General features: G+C 34.2%; 2 protein-coding genes across 2 annotated transcripts in view; one reads left to right on the forward strand and one right to left on the reverse strand.

Annotated features, from left to right (window-relative positions):
• Window positions 1–14,206, forward strand: part of LOC143590329 (uncharacterized) — a 39,831-nt gene extending 25,625 nt beyond the window's left edge. Inside the window, exons 3-8 of the mRNA XM_077070842.1 lie at window positions 11,591–11,747; window positions 11,828–11,897; window positions 13,226–13,423; window positions 13,584–13,683; window positions 13,771–13,983; window positions 14,067–14,206. Coding sequence (XP_076926957.1) covers window positions 11,591–11,747; window positions 11,828–11,897; window positions 13,226–13,423; window positions 13,584–13,683; window positions 13,771–13,831 — 586 coding nt within the window. The 3' untranslated portion in view covers window positions 13,832–13,983; window positions 14,067–14,206. The remainder of the gene's footprint in view (window positions 1–11,590; window positions 11,748–11,827; window positions 11,898–13,225; window positions 13,424–13,583; window positions 13,684–13,770; window positions 13,984–14,066) is intronic.
• LOC143590320 (uncharacterized) lies at window positions 2,965–6,725 on the reverse strand. The gene is made up of 4 exons (XM_077070836.1): window positions 6,236–6,725; window positions 5,431–5,768; window positions 5,044–5,343; window positions 2,965–4,958 (listed from the first exon to the last, which is right to left on the reverse strand). The coding sequence occupies exons 1-4, from the start codon at window positions 6,576–6,578 to the stop codon at window positions 3,594–3,596; spliced, it is 2,346 nt and encodes a 781-aa protein (XP_076926951.1). The 5' UTR covers window positions 6,579–6,725; the 3' UTR covers window positions 2,965–3,593.
• Window positions 14,207–14,524: the final 318 nt, after the last annotated feature.

Below are 14,524 nucleotides of genomic sequence, written 5' to 3' on the forward strand. Positions count from 1 at the left end.
GTCAGTCTAGACCGAACGTAAATCTCGCGTTTTCATCTTCGTTTCTTTTTCTCTTGCGGTATTATTCGTGTTTGTGTGTTCGCGAGATCCTAACAGTACAAAGCATTGATTTTCAAAGAGTAGTTTCGAGTAAGGGATTACTCCATAGAAGAGTAACCAAGTTTCAGTTGTGTTATAATCAGGACACTGAAGTAAAGTTTTGTTCTATTTAAGCCACTTAACCTTTATTTAGTGTTTCAATCCTAATATTTGGCCTGGATAATAGGTTATGTAGGTTTTTATTTTATTTTATCATTGTTTAATCATATTCTTTTATGACAATATAATTAAAAGGTTTCTAATTTTTTTTGGTATGACTGCAATTAATAATTTCTACCATTAAAATTTTGAATAGCACCCAAGTATTATTCCAAATTTTTATAAAAAAATTGGTATTTGTTTTATAAAAAAACCATAATTTTTATAAAGAAATTGGTGAATTTTTTTTCATTATTTCAAAATTTTTGTGCACGTCTTTACAACTTTAAAATTATTCTTTGCACTTTTTTTTACTAATTTTTGTAATTTCTAAAGAATATTATGCAATGTCAAAATATTTGATAATAAAAAAAAACCTAAATAACATAATATCCAGATTAAATATTTATGACTGAAACATTAAACAAATGTTAAATGACTCAAATAGAACTAAACTTTGCACCAGTTTTCTAATTGGAATAAAACTAAAACTCGATTATTATCATATAAAGTAATTCCTTGGAGTAATTTACTACCTTTTTCATATCATATATAACAATTTTTTTTAATGATGAAGTCATTATTATTATTATTATTATTTTACTTTTTCATTATTTTTTTTGGTGTGGACGAATTTCTTGTGGAACTCTTAACAAGGGTAATTTCACCATCAACCTCACTGATAACTGCAACCATTTCCTGAGGCTGCTGAGGTATACTCTCGTCATCAAGGTTTTGATGGTGGGAACCAAGCTGGTGATTGGTGTTAGCCGGCTCATTGTGGGACCTCTCATCATCATTGGGTATTTCACTATTATGAATATCTCGCTTACATGAGTTAAAACAATAAAAAAAAATTTAAGTGTTTATCTCATGTACAGTTTTGCAATAGGGATGCAAACAACGATGTTATCATCAACTATGATTATCTAACAGTTCAAGTACGGTTGATATAGTTGAAGCGTAATCAAAATATGGTTTTTGGGATGGAATTTGTGGCATCAACCTATATGGTTTCTAGTTTTTCTAAGTTCTCCCCTAGCCGAGTGTGAACGATTACCTTTTGATTTACCAGAAGAAGAATTAATAGCAAGTTATCAAACTGAATATTCCGGTATCCAATTTGGTTTATTTTATGTTCCTTCATTCTTTATTATTTGTCACAATAACTCTTTTTTTTGGTGGGGGGGGGGGGGGGGTGGGAGATATTTCTATTATAGTGGATAATTTATTAATATCAATTGTCATTGAAATGACTTTTCATTTTATATTTTGGCTATTTAATAACATAATTTAGTAAATTATAAGTAATTAAAAATTAATGTTACATCCATGTTATTAGCTGACTAATTATGGATGAAATGAGAAACAAAGTAACATATTAAAACATATTTAATTTTAATTTAAATTACTTAATTAAATAATTGTTAAAATTGGTAAGAGTTTATGTAGCATCCTATGTGGACATGCTAGAATGGTGCTATGTGTCCAAATAGTTTTGTTTTAAAAGTATAGTAAGATGCTTAAAACACACAATTTTTAAAATCGCTCTATTAATTTAAACATCATCATTTAGTTTTCATCATAAAAAATATAGGATTTCATTTATCGAAAGGTCAATGAAGGAATGCCAACATGCGTCTATTATTGAATTCACCCGACCCGACATTACCCGTTTGGGAAACATCTTGTGCGCAAGGTAACTAGATGGGTAAGTTGTCAAACCCTAAAACGGACAATTGGGTTACGAGCGGTCATTTTACTAGAGGTTTATAATCTACCATTGTGTGAATCCTGTTAAAGCACATACTCAAGGGGTGGGTTCATGATAGACGATTTGAAATTGTAAAGCAGACTCCCCGTTTGTTGAAGTCTTACCATTCGTGAAAGAAGTATGGATAAAAGTTTGATGGTGTTTATGGGAAATTAAAATGGGGTGTTAGCGTTGCCATTAGCTTCAAATGTTGTTTTCGGTTGCTAAAACATATCTAAATGGACCACTTTTTCCCCAAAAACAATTTCGTTCCATCAAAGTCGTCTTCAGATTTAATCAACACTAGAAGAAGAGGTTCCCTCCACTCGGATAAAATCGGAAGTGCTACAAAGATTATGACAGGCTCTATTTCACCTTACCTCCAGCTTCCACATACAATGAACGCTTGCATTTGTTAGAAGTACATTTCGTGAACCGTCATGACCAACCAGTTTCTAGTTTATGTAACCAACCCCCAACGGTTAATCCACACGTACTTTTGAGTTAACAGTTATTCCTTTCTTTATTATGGAACAACAAGTCGATAGTAACATCCGAAGTGGTCCAGGCGAAACTTGATCAATTCACAACCTCCAATAAGTCATGTGGCTACGACCGCTGGATCAATAATTAGTGTTTGTAATTCATTTTTTTTCTATATCCTAAGTTTTCTTTTATTAACTTACTTCTTTTATAAATTAATAATCCCAGACACCAGATACATGCCATTCTTTCTCTTATTGCTTGATTGTATCATCCCATAGGTTTCACATGCAACTAGGGTTTTATTTGGTCACATTCTCGTAATCTGGTTCAAATGAATTTTTCATATAGTTGCAAGACAATTTATGTCTATGCAGTTACCTTTTCCTTTCTAAGTGCTACCAAATGAACAAACATATTTATTACAACCTGTGCACCCAGAAAAGCACAATGACAACTTACAAAGGCAACCATTTAGTCCTACTAACAGAAACAAATTATTCAACCCAAAATCAGACATGAACTCCCACAATGATCTGCAACACAACTTACAAAACCAATAATTAAACCTACTACTAGATACAACATAAAGACATTATTATTCTTAGAAAATTAGACATGAACTCGACCATTAAGCTTCTCGAATTCTGTCTCATCATTACAGTCTTCGTTGGTTTTGAACCCCGGTCTTGAATCCACCACCTGCCTCTCTTCTGGCTGCTTCTTCATCTGCTTTTCTTGCTCTTTTTGCCATCTCTTGTTCTTTCTTCATAGCAGCCTCTCCTTCACCTTGTGCTTCGTGTTGGTGTTCACTTCCTTCACCACCGCCCCATCGTGTTACCGTCTCTTCTTCATATCCTCTACCCTCCTCTTGTTGTCTAGCGGCCTCTTCAATATGTTTCTGTCTCATAGCCGCCTCTTGTTGTCTAGCGGCCTCTTCTTCATGTTTCCGCTTCATAGCTGCCTCTTGCTGCCTAGAGGCGGCCTCTTCTTGTTGCCTCCTCATTGCCTCCTCTTGTTGACGAGCAGCCTCAGCTGCTTCTTGTTGTTGTCTTCTAGCCTCCTCATGTTGTCGAGCAGCCTCAGCCTGTTGTTGTTGTTGCCTTCTAGCCTCCTCATATCATTGAGCAGCCTCAGCCTGTTGTTGTTGTTGCCTTCTAGCCTCCTCATATCGTTGAGCAGCCTCAGCCTGTTGTTGTTGTTGCCTTCTAGCCTCTTCTTCTTGCTGTTTTCTAGCGGCCTCTTGTTGTCTAGCAGCCTCTTCTTCTTGTTGCCTCCTTATGGTCTCCTCTTGTTTTCTGGCTGCGGCCTCTTGTTCTTGTTGCCTTCTGGCTGCGGCCTTTTGTTCTTGTTGTCTTCGGGCTGCGGCCTCTTGTTCTTGTTGTCTTTGGGCTGCGGCCTCTTGTTCTTGTTGTCTTCGGGCCGCCTCTTCTTGTTCTTGCCTTTGTCTAGCTAATTCCTCCTCTTCCTGTCTTCTCCTTTCGGCTTTCTGTTCCTGTTCTTCCGCAGCCTCCTCTTCTTGATGTCTCCTTCTGGTGGCTGCCTCCTCTTCTTGTTGTCTCCACCTTTCGGCCGCCTCCTCTTGCTGTCTAGCAGCCTCCTCTTCCTCCTGTCGCCTCTTGGCCTCCTCCTCTCTTCTCGCCGCTTCTTCTTCCCTCCTTCGAGCTTCCTCTCGTTCTCTTTCCTCTGCCTCTTTCTGTCTAGCTTCCTCCTCTTCCTCCCATCGCCTCTTAGCCTCTTGTTCTTCTTGCTCTCTTCTCGCTGCTTCTTCCTCCCTCTTTCGGGCTTCTTCTTGCTCTCTTTCCGCCGCCTCTTGTTTTCTAGCAGCTTCCTCTTCCTCCTGACGCCTCTTAGCCTCTTGCTCCTCCTGCTCTCTTCTTGCAATTTCTTCTTCCCTTTTTCGGGCTTCCTCTTGCTCTCTTTTTGCCTCTTCTTCAGCCCTCTTTTGTGCCTCCTCTTGCTCTCTTCTCGCCTCTTCTTGTCGCCTTGCTTCTTCTTCCGCTTCTCTCTCTCTTTCTTCCTCTTCTCTTTCCTTAGCTTCCTCCTCTTTTTCCCGTTGAATTTCCTCTTCCATTAACCTTTCTTCTTCTTCCGCACATGAGGTGCATTCCAGAATAATGGCATCACTCTGAGCTGATAACATTTCATCCATTGTTGTGTTGCTCACACCCAAAGAAGCTGCCAGCACCCCTTTATCCAATACCTGGAAAACCGATGCTGAACCAACCAAGTATTGTGGATGGTTATTCTTTTGTGTAGTCGTGAATCCCAAGAAAATAAACGACCCGTTGTTAAAAGAGATCTGAGCCATTGGATGATATCTTGGCACTACAAACACATCACCTTCTTCAACTCTAAACCGCAAGTTTTTACACTCCGCTTCGTCTACAGTACTAGGACACACCACATGAACCATTCCACTTCCTTCCAAAACTACTGCAATCTCCGCTGTCATTGGGTTCCAATGCGGCCCCATCATCGACCCCTAATGTCATCACATAATAATATCACTGTGTAAATAATTTCAAAATATGTATGTTACAAAATATTAATTCTTCATGGTTGCTAACCTTGGTCAGATTAACCAAGAAGATTCCAAAATCCGAGTCCTTCAACGCGTCCATCTGTTTGCTTGTAACAACAAGACTCCACCCGTTGCAATTCTCGAAATCATGCTTCGCTTCTAGGATGTTAAACGCCTTTCCCTTTTTATTTTTGTTCAGTTCAATCAAGCCGTTACCCATAATCCCAAGGAAGGCTCTCATGCTCCTATAATGCATCTCGAACATTTCATTCGCGGTCGAGACTCCGTGCACAATCATTTGTTGTCGTCCTCCGCTTCTCAACTCCTGTAACACTACCTCGTTAACCTGAACAAGAAACATAACAGTTTAGGTTTAGCAAGTTGTTGATCTTCTAAGTATCTTTGTTGTCTTAATGCTTTGAACTCTTCTTACATTAAGTGCTGCTTGAAGGACTTTGTTATCAAACCCGAACAGCAAATCACCAACGCTTGAATAGGGTCCAAACGATGATCCTTCCTGCATAGAAACATATATTTTGTAAGTGTGGTGTTTGAGCATTGAGTTTGAAGTTTGAATACATACTCGTATCTCCTCCTTGGAGTCGGAGAAAATGGCGGTGATACGAAACTTCCGCCGTTCGGATTCTAAGTTGCTTTGTAAGTAGAAAAAAGATCCGGTGCGGAGCCGATAAACATCTCCGGTTCTCAAGTCTACTTGTCGAAGTTTTTTCTTATCCTTCTGAAGATCAACCCAATTCAAAGTTCCACTTCCTGATTAAATGAACCGGTGTATTATTAGTTCAAATATAGAAGAGGCCATAACGGTTATTTATTTAAGACATGTTATATATTTGATTTTTTTTTATTAACATCCTATTTAGGTTGTAACATCTACCAAAGTTAATATCCAAAGTTAATCAATACCCAGCCCGTTTTCGGCCGGTTAACTTCCTTATCTAAATGAGACACATTTATTTCTTTAGTAGTCTTCTCTTTGGGTTAAATTGTTTCACTAAATATTTAGTCGTGTTTAATTAACTTATCTAACTAGTAGCCTTTGGGCTAACTTGTTTAACTAAATAGGTAGTGTTGGGCACACATGTTTAATAATTAAATGGATTACACTTGTTTACGTAAATGTGTCGTTTTGGCATGGCATATTTATTTAATAACTAAATGGGCAACTCGATCGTTAATTAAACATGTTGACCCGTCCATTTAAAATGTGAAGTAAGTACCTGAGTTGACATAGAAAACCATGTCGGAATGAAGAAGCACAGGAACAAAAAGAGAGTTTGGTTCCATGGTAATGAACCGGAGATCATAGAATCCATCTTTACCATCACTCACTTTCACAACCGCAATCTCTCCGAACTCGGTAGAAACCGCAACCCACCGCTGATCTTGTCTCACCACCGTCCCATGTGTTCCGGCCACCGGCACCGGAACACTGCCACCACCTCCCACCTTTCCACCACCATGCAAGGCTGTCGTTGACTGTGGGTAGAAAACACAAACAGATACGATAAATATAACCCAAATTGAAAGAGAATTATTATTATTATTATTATTATTAGACATTGTTGATGAAGCTTTGAGCTGGTTGAGCTAGCTAGTGTGTGTTTCTGTGAAGAAGATGGTCACATTTATTATATGGAGTGTGAGTTATGTGGCAGTCGGGTGTTGGACACGTGGATGATGGGTTGGGTACGTGGAGGGGATTGGTGTGAGGCATTGACTGTCTTTTTCCTTATATATTTGCATGAGAAGTTTTAAGTTTATCAGAACCATTCATTTCATGACCAAGACATAAATAAAAATTCAATTTGGATAATCGGAATAAGAGTATTTCTTTTACATTTTTTAACTTTTACCATGTGATTCACGGATATACGGCAGAAATAACTGGGTATTTATAAGTAACCTTCTAGTTTCAAGCATTATTAATAAGAGCACCCACATCGCTATGACCGTAATTGTAATTGTGGCCCGTCCAATATGGCACACAACAAACGTGATGTCGCAAACCTCAAGTGTTGTAGAAAGTTATCCGAAAGGGTGGGGTTTGTGCCTGCCAGAAGACGAACGAAAAGTGAAGGCCACCCCCCTCTCTCTCTCTCTCTCTCACACTATTATAATAATTTTTTAATAGAGTTTTTCGAAAGTTTGGTGTCGTGGAAGAAAGTAAGGGTTTTTGAGAAAAAAATTGAACATGATGTTGCGCTGATATAGTGGTTTTGGGATTTTTTTAAATGGAATAGGTGGTTTAAAAAATAGTTTTAGGTTGTTGACCAAATTTTAAGTTCCTTTAGGTCGTTCAAAAATGATGGTTTACATTTTGAATGCTCTAATTGTTATATTATCCCCCTATATAATAAAGACAATCTTTTAAGCCACTTGTCCCATTCTCCTTAAAAATGCTGATGTGTCACTCATATAATCAATTTGCTGACGTGTCAGTTTTTTAGCAACGGTAAAACAAAACCGGTTCACCAATCCATTATCCGGTTCATCAATACATTCAATTTTCAGAAACCCTAACACATCTCACAAACATATCGCTTCTCATGTTCTCTTCTCTGCCTCTTCTTCTTTCTTCTCCAGAAACCCTAAATAAATCACTGTTCATCTATGCTACTGCCATATTTCTCTCCATCAAATCAACCTTGGCTTCTTGAATAACCTACGAGTCATTTACTTGACGAACGTTCCCCTCATTTCAAGGTGCGACTCTTTCTCAAACTTTAGATTTGCTTTATTTGTTAGTTATTTTTGATATGAATTAGTATCATTACTTTGATTCTGTTATGACTTCCTTTTTCTTAACATTTTTATAGGTTTGACAAACAAAAAAAACCGAATGTTCATACAATGAATTGGTCAAATCCTAACTAAGTTGTACTTGACGAGCACCTAATTTTATGGTATGAGTATTTTGTCAAACTTCATATCTGGTTCATTTGTTAAATTTTGTTGAAATTAATTAGTGGTGTTATATATTTGGACTAAGTTGTACTCTTTGCTGATTATTATATTATGACTTTCTTTTCTTTCACTTTTTTTATAGGTTTCACAAACAACCAAATGCTAACTGAGTAGTCTTACGTTGGAGGCCATTATGTAAAAGCTATCACCATCAAACATTTCATATTTAGGCTTCCTTATCATTCAAAATACGTAAGTTAAAATTATATATTTATTTTTGAGATTTGAATACTTTTCACCAGCTTAACTTTTGTATAATTTCTTCATTTATTTTATTAGACATTTGCAAAGGGTGTAAAGAACAAGAGATACCTGCAAGAAGCGTGTTTGGGTTGGAATTATATCAGAACCATTAGTAACATTTGCTCTTTCATGTGAAACTTGATCCTCTCTTGCCGTAAGTTATAGTTAATGTTTATTATAACCACATTTCTGATACATAAACATTTATGATAAAAGTTTTTGATCTTTTATGGTTAATTACAAAAGTTATAACCAACTATATTGTGCCATTTCCATATGCAAAGCTAAAACATTGATGGTTTTCTACCTAAAATAAAATTTAGACCAATGTTGGCTACCTTTTTATTATTTAGTAAATATAATTAAACTTAAAAGCAAATATCAAAACTGATTCGGGTATTTGGGTTACTAAAACTATTCGGTTCACGTAATTACATTTATGGTATGAGTATTTGGTGGTTCGGGTAGTTCGGGTATTTGGTCAAATCCTAACTAAGTTGTACTTGACGAGCACCTAATTTCATGATATGGGTATTTGGTCAAATCCTAACTAAGTTGTTCTCGATTCTCACGAGTTTGGTTCGGTTTCAATTTTTTTCCATCTTTACTAAATTTAAAAAACATAAACTTAATAACAAAAACTGGTTTTTTCGGTTTTTAAAGGTTTAGTTTAGTTTTGCAGTTTTCGGTAAATGAAATACCGAAACCGAACCAAAAACTTGGTTGTTAGAAAAATAAAACTTTATATTCTCTCTATCGAAACCGAACCGGAAAACTCAGTTGTTTGAAAAACCAAATATATTTGTGTTCAGTTTTTCAAAAGTTTCATTCCTGATCTCCACATATTATGAAAAAATAAAACCCCTACTTTGAATTTGCAATTATAAAACAAATGCTCAGTAACAAAAACTTTTTTTTACGTTTTTAAAGATTTGGTTCAGTATTCGGTACATGAAATACTGAAACCGAACACGAAACTCGATTGCATGAAAAACTATCTGTTATTTAATAAAAAATGGATTTATATTTTTTAATATCTTGATTTCAGGAATTCTAGCTTTGATTCTGAGACGTTTCGAGTTGACCCGTAACGTAATGCTTTATGCTCATATGGCTTCTCCTCTTGCTTCGGTCGTTGATTATTGGTTCCCTTGCCCAAGTAATTATAATTATATCTTTATACAAAGTTTGGTTTTTGGTTACTAAAACCGTTCGGTTCTCGATTTTGACGAGTTTGGCTCGGTTTCAAATTTTTCAGTCTTTATTAAATTTAAAAAAACATAAACTTAATAACAAAAATTGGTTTTTTCGCTTTTTAAAGGTTTGGTTCAGTTTACCAATTTTCGGTAAATGAAATACCGAAACCGAACCAGAAACTCGGCTGTTAGAAAAACCATAAACAATAAAAAAAGGGATATATGTATTAAATATTTTGATTTCATGAACTCTAGCTTTGATCCCGAGACGTTTCGAATTGACCTGTAACGCAATGTTCAGTATTTTTATGCTCATATGTTGGTTACAAATGCTTGGGATGTTGATCGTTGGTTCTCTTCCTCAAATAATTTTCTTTATATATATTTATACAAAGTATGGTTTTTGGGTTACTAAAATTGTTCGGTTTTTGATTTTCACAACGAGTTTGGTTTGGTTTTTTCACTCTTAATAAATTTATAGAACAAAAATTCAATAACAAAAACTGCTTTCTTTTCCAGTTTTTAAAGGTCTGGTTAAATTAAAGGTATGACTCTTTTTACATACATATCAATGTTTTTAAATCTTTTCAAGACCTTACACCAAAAAAGTATAAAACTTTATACTCTAAACACTTCAAACTTTATTCATATATTCACTTTTCTTAAAATAACTTTACAATTGATATATCTTTCTCAATTCAAATCTGACTTTTTTGTTTTGTAACACTCAATATACAATCAATAAATATATTTTAAATATTTTCAAAACCTTACACCAAAAAAGTATAAAACTTTATACTCTAAACACTTCAAACTTTATTTATATATTCAGTTTTCTTAAAATAGCCTTACAATTGATATATCTTTCTCAATTCAATATGATTTTTTTTTGTTTTGTAACACTCAATATATAATCAATAAGTATATTTTTAATTTATTGTTTTGTTTATATGTCTGATTTATATTCTCTCTATCGAAACCAAGCCGGAAACTCGGTTGCTTGAAAAACCATAAACTATCTGTTATTCAATAAAAAATGGATTTAAATTTTTAAATATTTTGATTTCAGGTATTCTAGCTTTGATCACGAGACGTTTCGAGTTGACCCGTAACGCAATGTTTTGTATTTTCATGCTCATATGGCTTCTCCTCTTGCTTTCCATGTTGATCGTTGGTTTCCTTGCTCAAGTAATTATCTTTATATGTTTATACAAAGTTTGGTTTTTGGGTTACTAAAACTGTTCGTTTTTCAATTATCACCGGTTTGGTTCGGTTTCAACTTTTTTTCAGTCTTTTATTCAATAATAAAAACTGTTTTTTTCGGTTTTAAATGTTTGGTTTAGTTTCCAGTTTTCGGTACATGAAAAACCGAAACCGAACCGGAAACTTGGTTGTTTGAAAAACTATCTGTTATTTAGTACAAAAAGGATTTCTAGATTTATAAAAGAAGGTTTTTTTTTTAAAAAAAATTATAACAATTTTGCATTCTTTCTTAAAGTTACTTTTAAACACAGATTTGAAATTAATCTCATTTGTCTTTACATAAATCTGAATTTGATTTGACCATACATATAAAACCTCAAATGAGATAACTATTTGAGGTTTACAACTTCTATAAATTTTACTTTTTCAGTCAACGATTTATGTTGACATGCACATATCTACTATTTAAGCCTTTTCTAGACTTTACACCAAATAGGTAAAAAAATGTCTACCCTAAAAAGTTCACACATTCTTCATATATGCAAACATCTTTCAAATAATTACCCTAAAAAATTCAAAATTTGTTTCTCTTTTGTTACAATTAATGAGGTTTTAACTTTTATAGAGGGATTTGGCCTTAAACTTTTTGATTGGGACTTGTCACTTTTTATAACCTTTTCACGTTTACCAATAGAGATTCAACTTCATGCTTTTTTGATGCATACTTAAAATGCATTTTTGCTTTACATTTCAACATTATAAATACTACTCATTCTCCATCACATTTCAACCAAACCCTTTTCTCACTTCTTTGTGTTCATTGAGTTCTTACTCTACCAAATACCACTAAACTCATGGAACCCAAGTACTATTATATTCTATTCATATTTTGTTTTCTTTACCATGTTTCAACAAAGTTAATACATTTTTAAACAGTTATTGATAAACATCTATATTTCTATACAGCTTGCCTGCACTTGGTAACATTACCTACCTGAAGGATCTGGATTTGTCTCGCTGTGATTATACGGTCAAGGTTCGTGTCATCGGGTTATGGAAACAACCGATGTACAACAATCCTGAACAGTTGTACTCCATTGAAATGATCGTTGTTGACGAGCAGGTATATGTTTCTTCATTAATCATATTATCATTAAGTTTATTTAATAAAAAACATCACACTTTTTCATTTTATCCTTGTAGGGTACTACTATGCAAGCAAATCTTCTTCGTCGATGGATTTCTAGATTTGAAAGTATTCTCAATGAATCAGGTTATACTTTATGGCTTATCAAAACATGCTCATGTACACTCTTTGCTTAAAGAATAGTACTAGGTTTTCTTCTATGTTTAGAAAATACCACATTTACTCATTGTTTTGTAGGACTACCCTTACAAAAGTAGTCTTTTTTTCTTATTATTCATAGCATTGTAAATTGTTTGGATTTAGGATTGTAAATTGTTTGAATCTAGGAGAATATTTTAAGTCACTTTATGCAACTCGAGATTTAGGATCTGAGTCGATGTAGGTAATAATTCTGAAGTTAGGTTAATATAATGTGTCAATGAATATTAGTTTGAATGGTTATGGCTGTTGCAACTTGAGATACAAAAAATTGTAAGTATAAGCTAATATTTTATGTGAATGAATATTTAATTTGAATGGTTCTAATAGTAGTTATCACTTTAGAACACCATTCAGTTTTTATTTGGTTTCAATGATTTCAATACATTTAGCTATTAAGGTCTTACAACTAGGGCTGTCCAAAATGCTCGTCGCTCGTTCGTCATTCGTTCAAAAATTGCTCGAAAAATGTTCGTTCAATTTCGGCTCGGTTTGGAAGTGAGCCGTTCGGCTCAGTTTGGTTTAAAAACAATCCAAGCACGAGCAAAGCCTCGCTCTGTTTGGTTCGGTTCGTTTTGCTCGAATTATTTTTTATTTGTTAGTTTTATATATAAACTTTCTGAATATACATAAAAGTATACTACCTTTTTAAAGTTTTTATAATTTTAATCTTTTGTGTTGATTTCAAAGTTCAAATTTAAACCATAACCGCTCGTTTTATATATGTTTTGTTGTTAACTTTTAGTTTTATACATGTTAAAGGTGGAACTTTAGACAATTTAGAGTTGAAAGTATTGAATTAATGATATTTGAAAGTTTTAGAAATTTTAAATTGGAAACTTCGTACGAAATCAAGCAAAACCAAGCCGCACCAAGCCGCTCGGTTTCAAACCAAACCAAGTTCAAGTATAAAGATATCGCTCGTTTCTTTAAATTCAATCCGCTCGGTTCGGCTCGCTTTCAAACCAAACCAAGTATGAGCATATCCGCGTTCGGTTCGGTTAGGTTCGTGATCAACCCTACTTACAACTAACTGTATGAACCTGTTTTCATTCTCTCTACATTAAAAGCGTGACGAATTATTTTTGTTATATTTGCTGCTATTTTTAGAAAGTAACATTTTATAACTATAATTATATGAACCTGTCTTATAATTATAATAATCCTATTTATCCATTGTTATAGTAATTTGAAAGTAACACTACCTTGCATTACTAAACAATTTAATTAAAAGCTATAACATTTATTTTTTCTAGACTGTTACTACATTGTCAAACCGACAATTGGTTTAAACGAGTCCAAGTATAAGTACGTTGAAAACCAAAGCAAGCTAGGAATCTATTGTGACACCGAAATCTACCGCTGCAATCAATTCTCTGGTCCAACATATGGGTTTTCCTTCACAAACTTTAAGGGCATGGTTGAACAAACTATTCCTGAAAATCAACCACTAGGTAATAAAACACCTCATCAGTTTTATTCATTATAACTTTACAATAACTTTACAAATAGTCCCCGCTGTGTAGCTCAGTTGGTTAAGGGGGCGTAAGACTTGGAAAAATAACTTTACAATACTTATTTGTTTATTATATATTTTTAATGGTTATTTGTTAGATGTTATTGGATTTGTTGCTGATGTTGGGAACCCTAAGAAAATCAAAACACAAAGGGGGGATGACACAAAGAAACTGAATGTCGTTCTTCAAGATCTACAGTTTGTCTTTTTCTTATATTATTTAAATATAAATTTTAACTCTCACCAACTATTTGATAAACATTTTCCTTAATTACTTTCTTGAAGGATGCAAAAAATTTACTTGTCGTTGTGGGGTTCTAATGCGGATATGATGCTTGAGCATTGAGAAAAAAGAGAACAAGATGGTCTCATTGTTGTTATCCTACAGTTTGGTTCACTGAATTACTTTGGAAGTTCGGCTTTTGTTAACAGTTGTTTCAGTGTTTCAAAGATTTTCATCAACTCTGACATTGATGAAATCACTTTCTTTCGAAACATGTATCCTAACTTTAATACTGAAACAATACTTTTTAACATCTTATTATTTACTTCTATTAACCAGTTGATGTTTTTTTTAACAGCCTTCTAGAGAAATCTGCTGCTTCTTCATGTTCCACTCAATCTTCTAAGCTCTCAGGAATGTTTTTATCTTTGTATGATGAATTCATTGTAAGATCTAAGTTCAATAACATAGCAGAACTGAATCTGCATCAGGTTATATACATTAATTTATTATAATAATTGCTATATCTTTTAATTGCTTATAACTTATAAATACATTTTTTAGGTGAAATATGTTGTAATTGTTGGGATAGTTTGGTTGATACCCAAAGACTTGCCGTGGTATTATTTGGCCTGTAAAACCTGCAACAGGAAGGTTACCAGCGTTTTGCTGACGAGGGGGAGGTTTACAAGTGCAAAACCCAAACATGCAATAATAGTGCCATTCACTTTCTGCAAAGGTATTAACAAATTCATGAGTTATCTTAATTACATTATTTATTTCATATTGTTTATATTTGCTTACCAACTTAACTAC

This window comes from Bidens hawaiensis, unplaced genomic scaffold, assembly GCF_021521415.1.
Source record: "Bidens hawaiensis isolate Kalapana, Puna unplaced genomic scaffold, B.hawaiensis_p1.1 tig00001647_1, whole genome shotgun sequence".
Lineage (NCBI taxonomy): Eukaryota > Viridiplantae > Streptophyta > Magnoliopsida > Asterales > Asteraceae > Bidens > Bidens hawaiensis.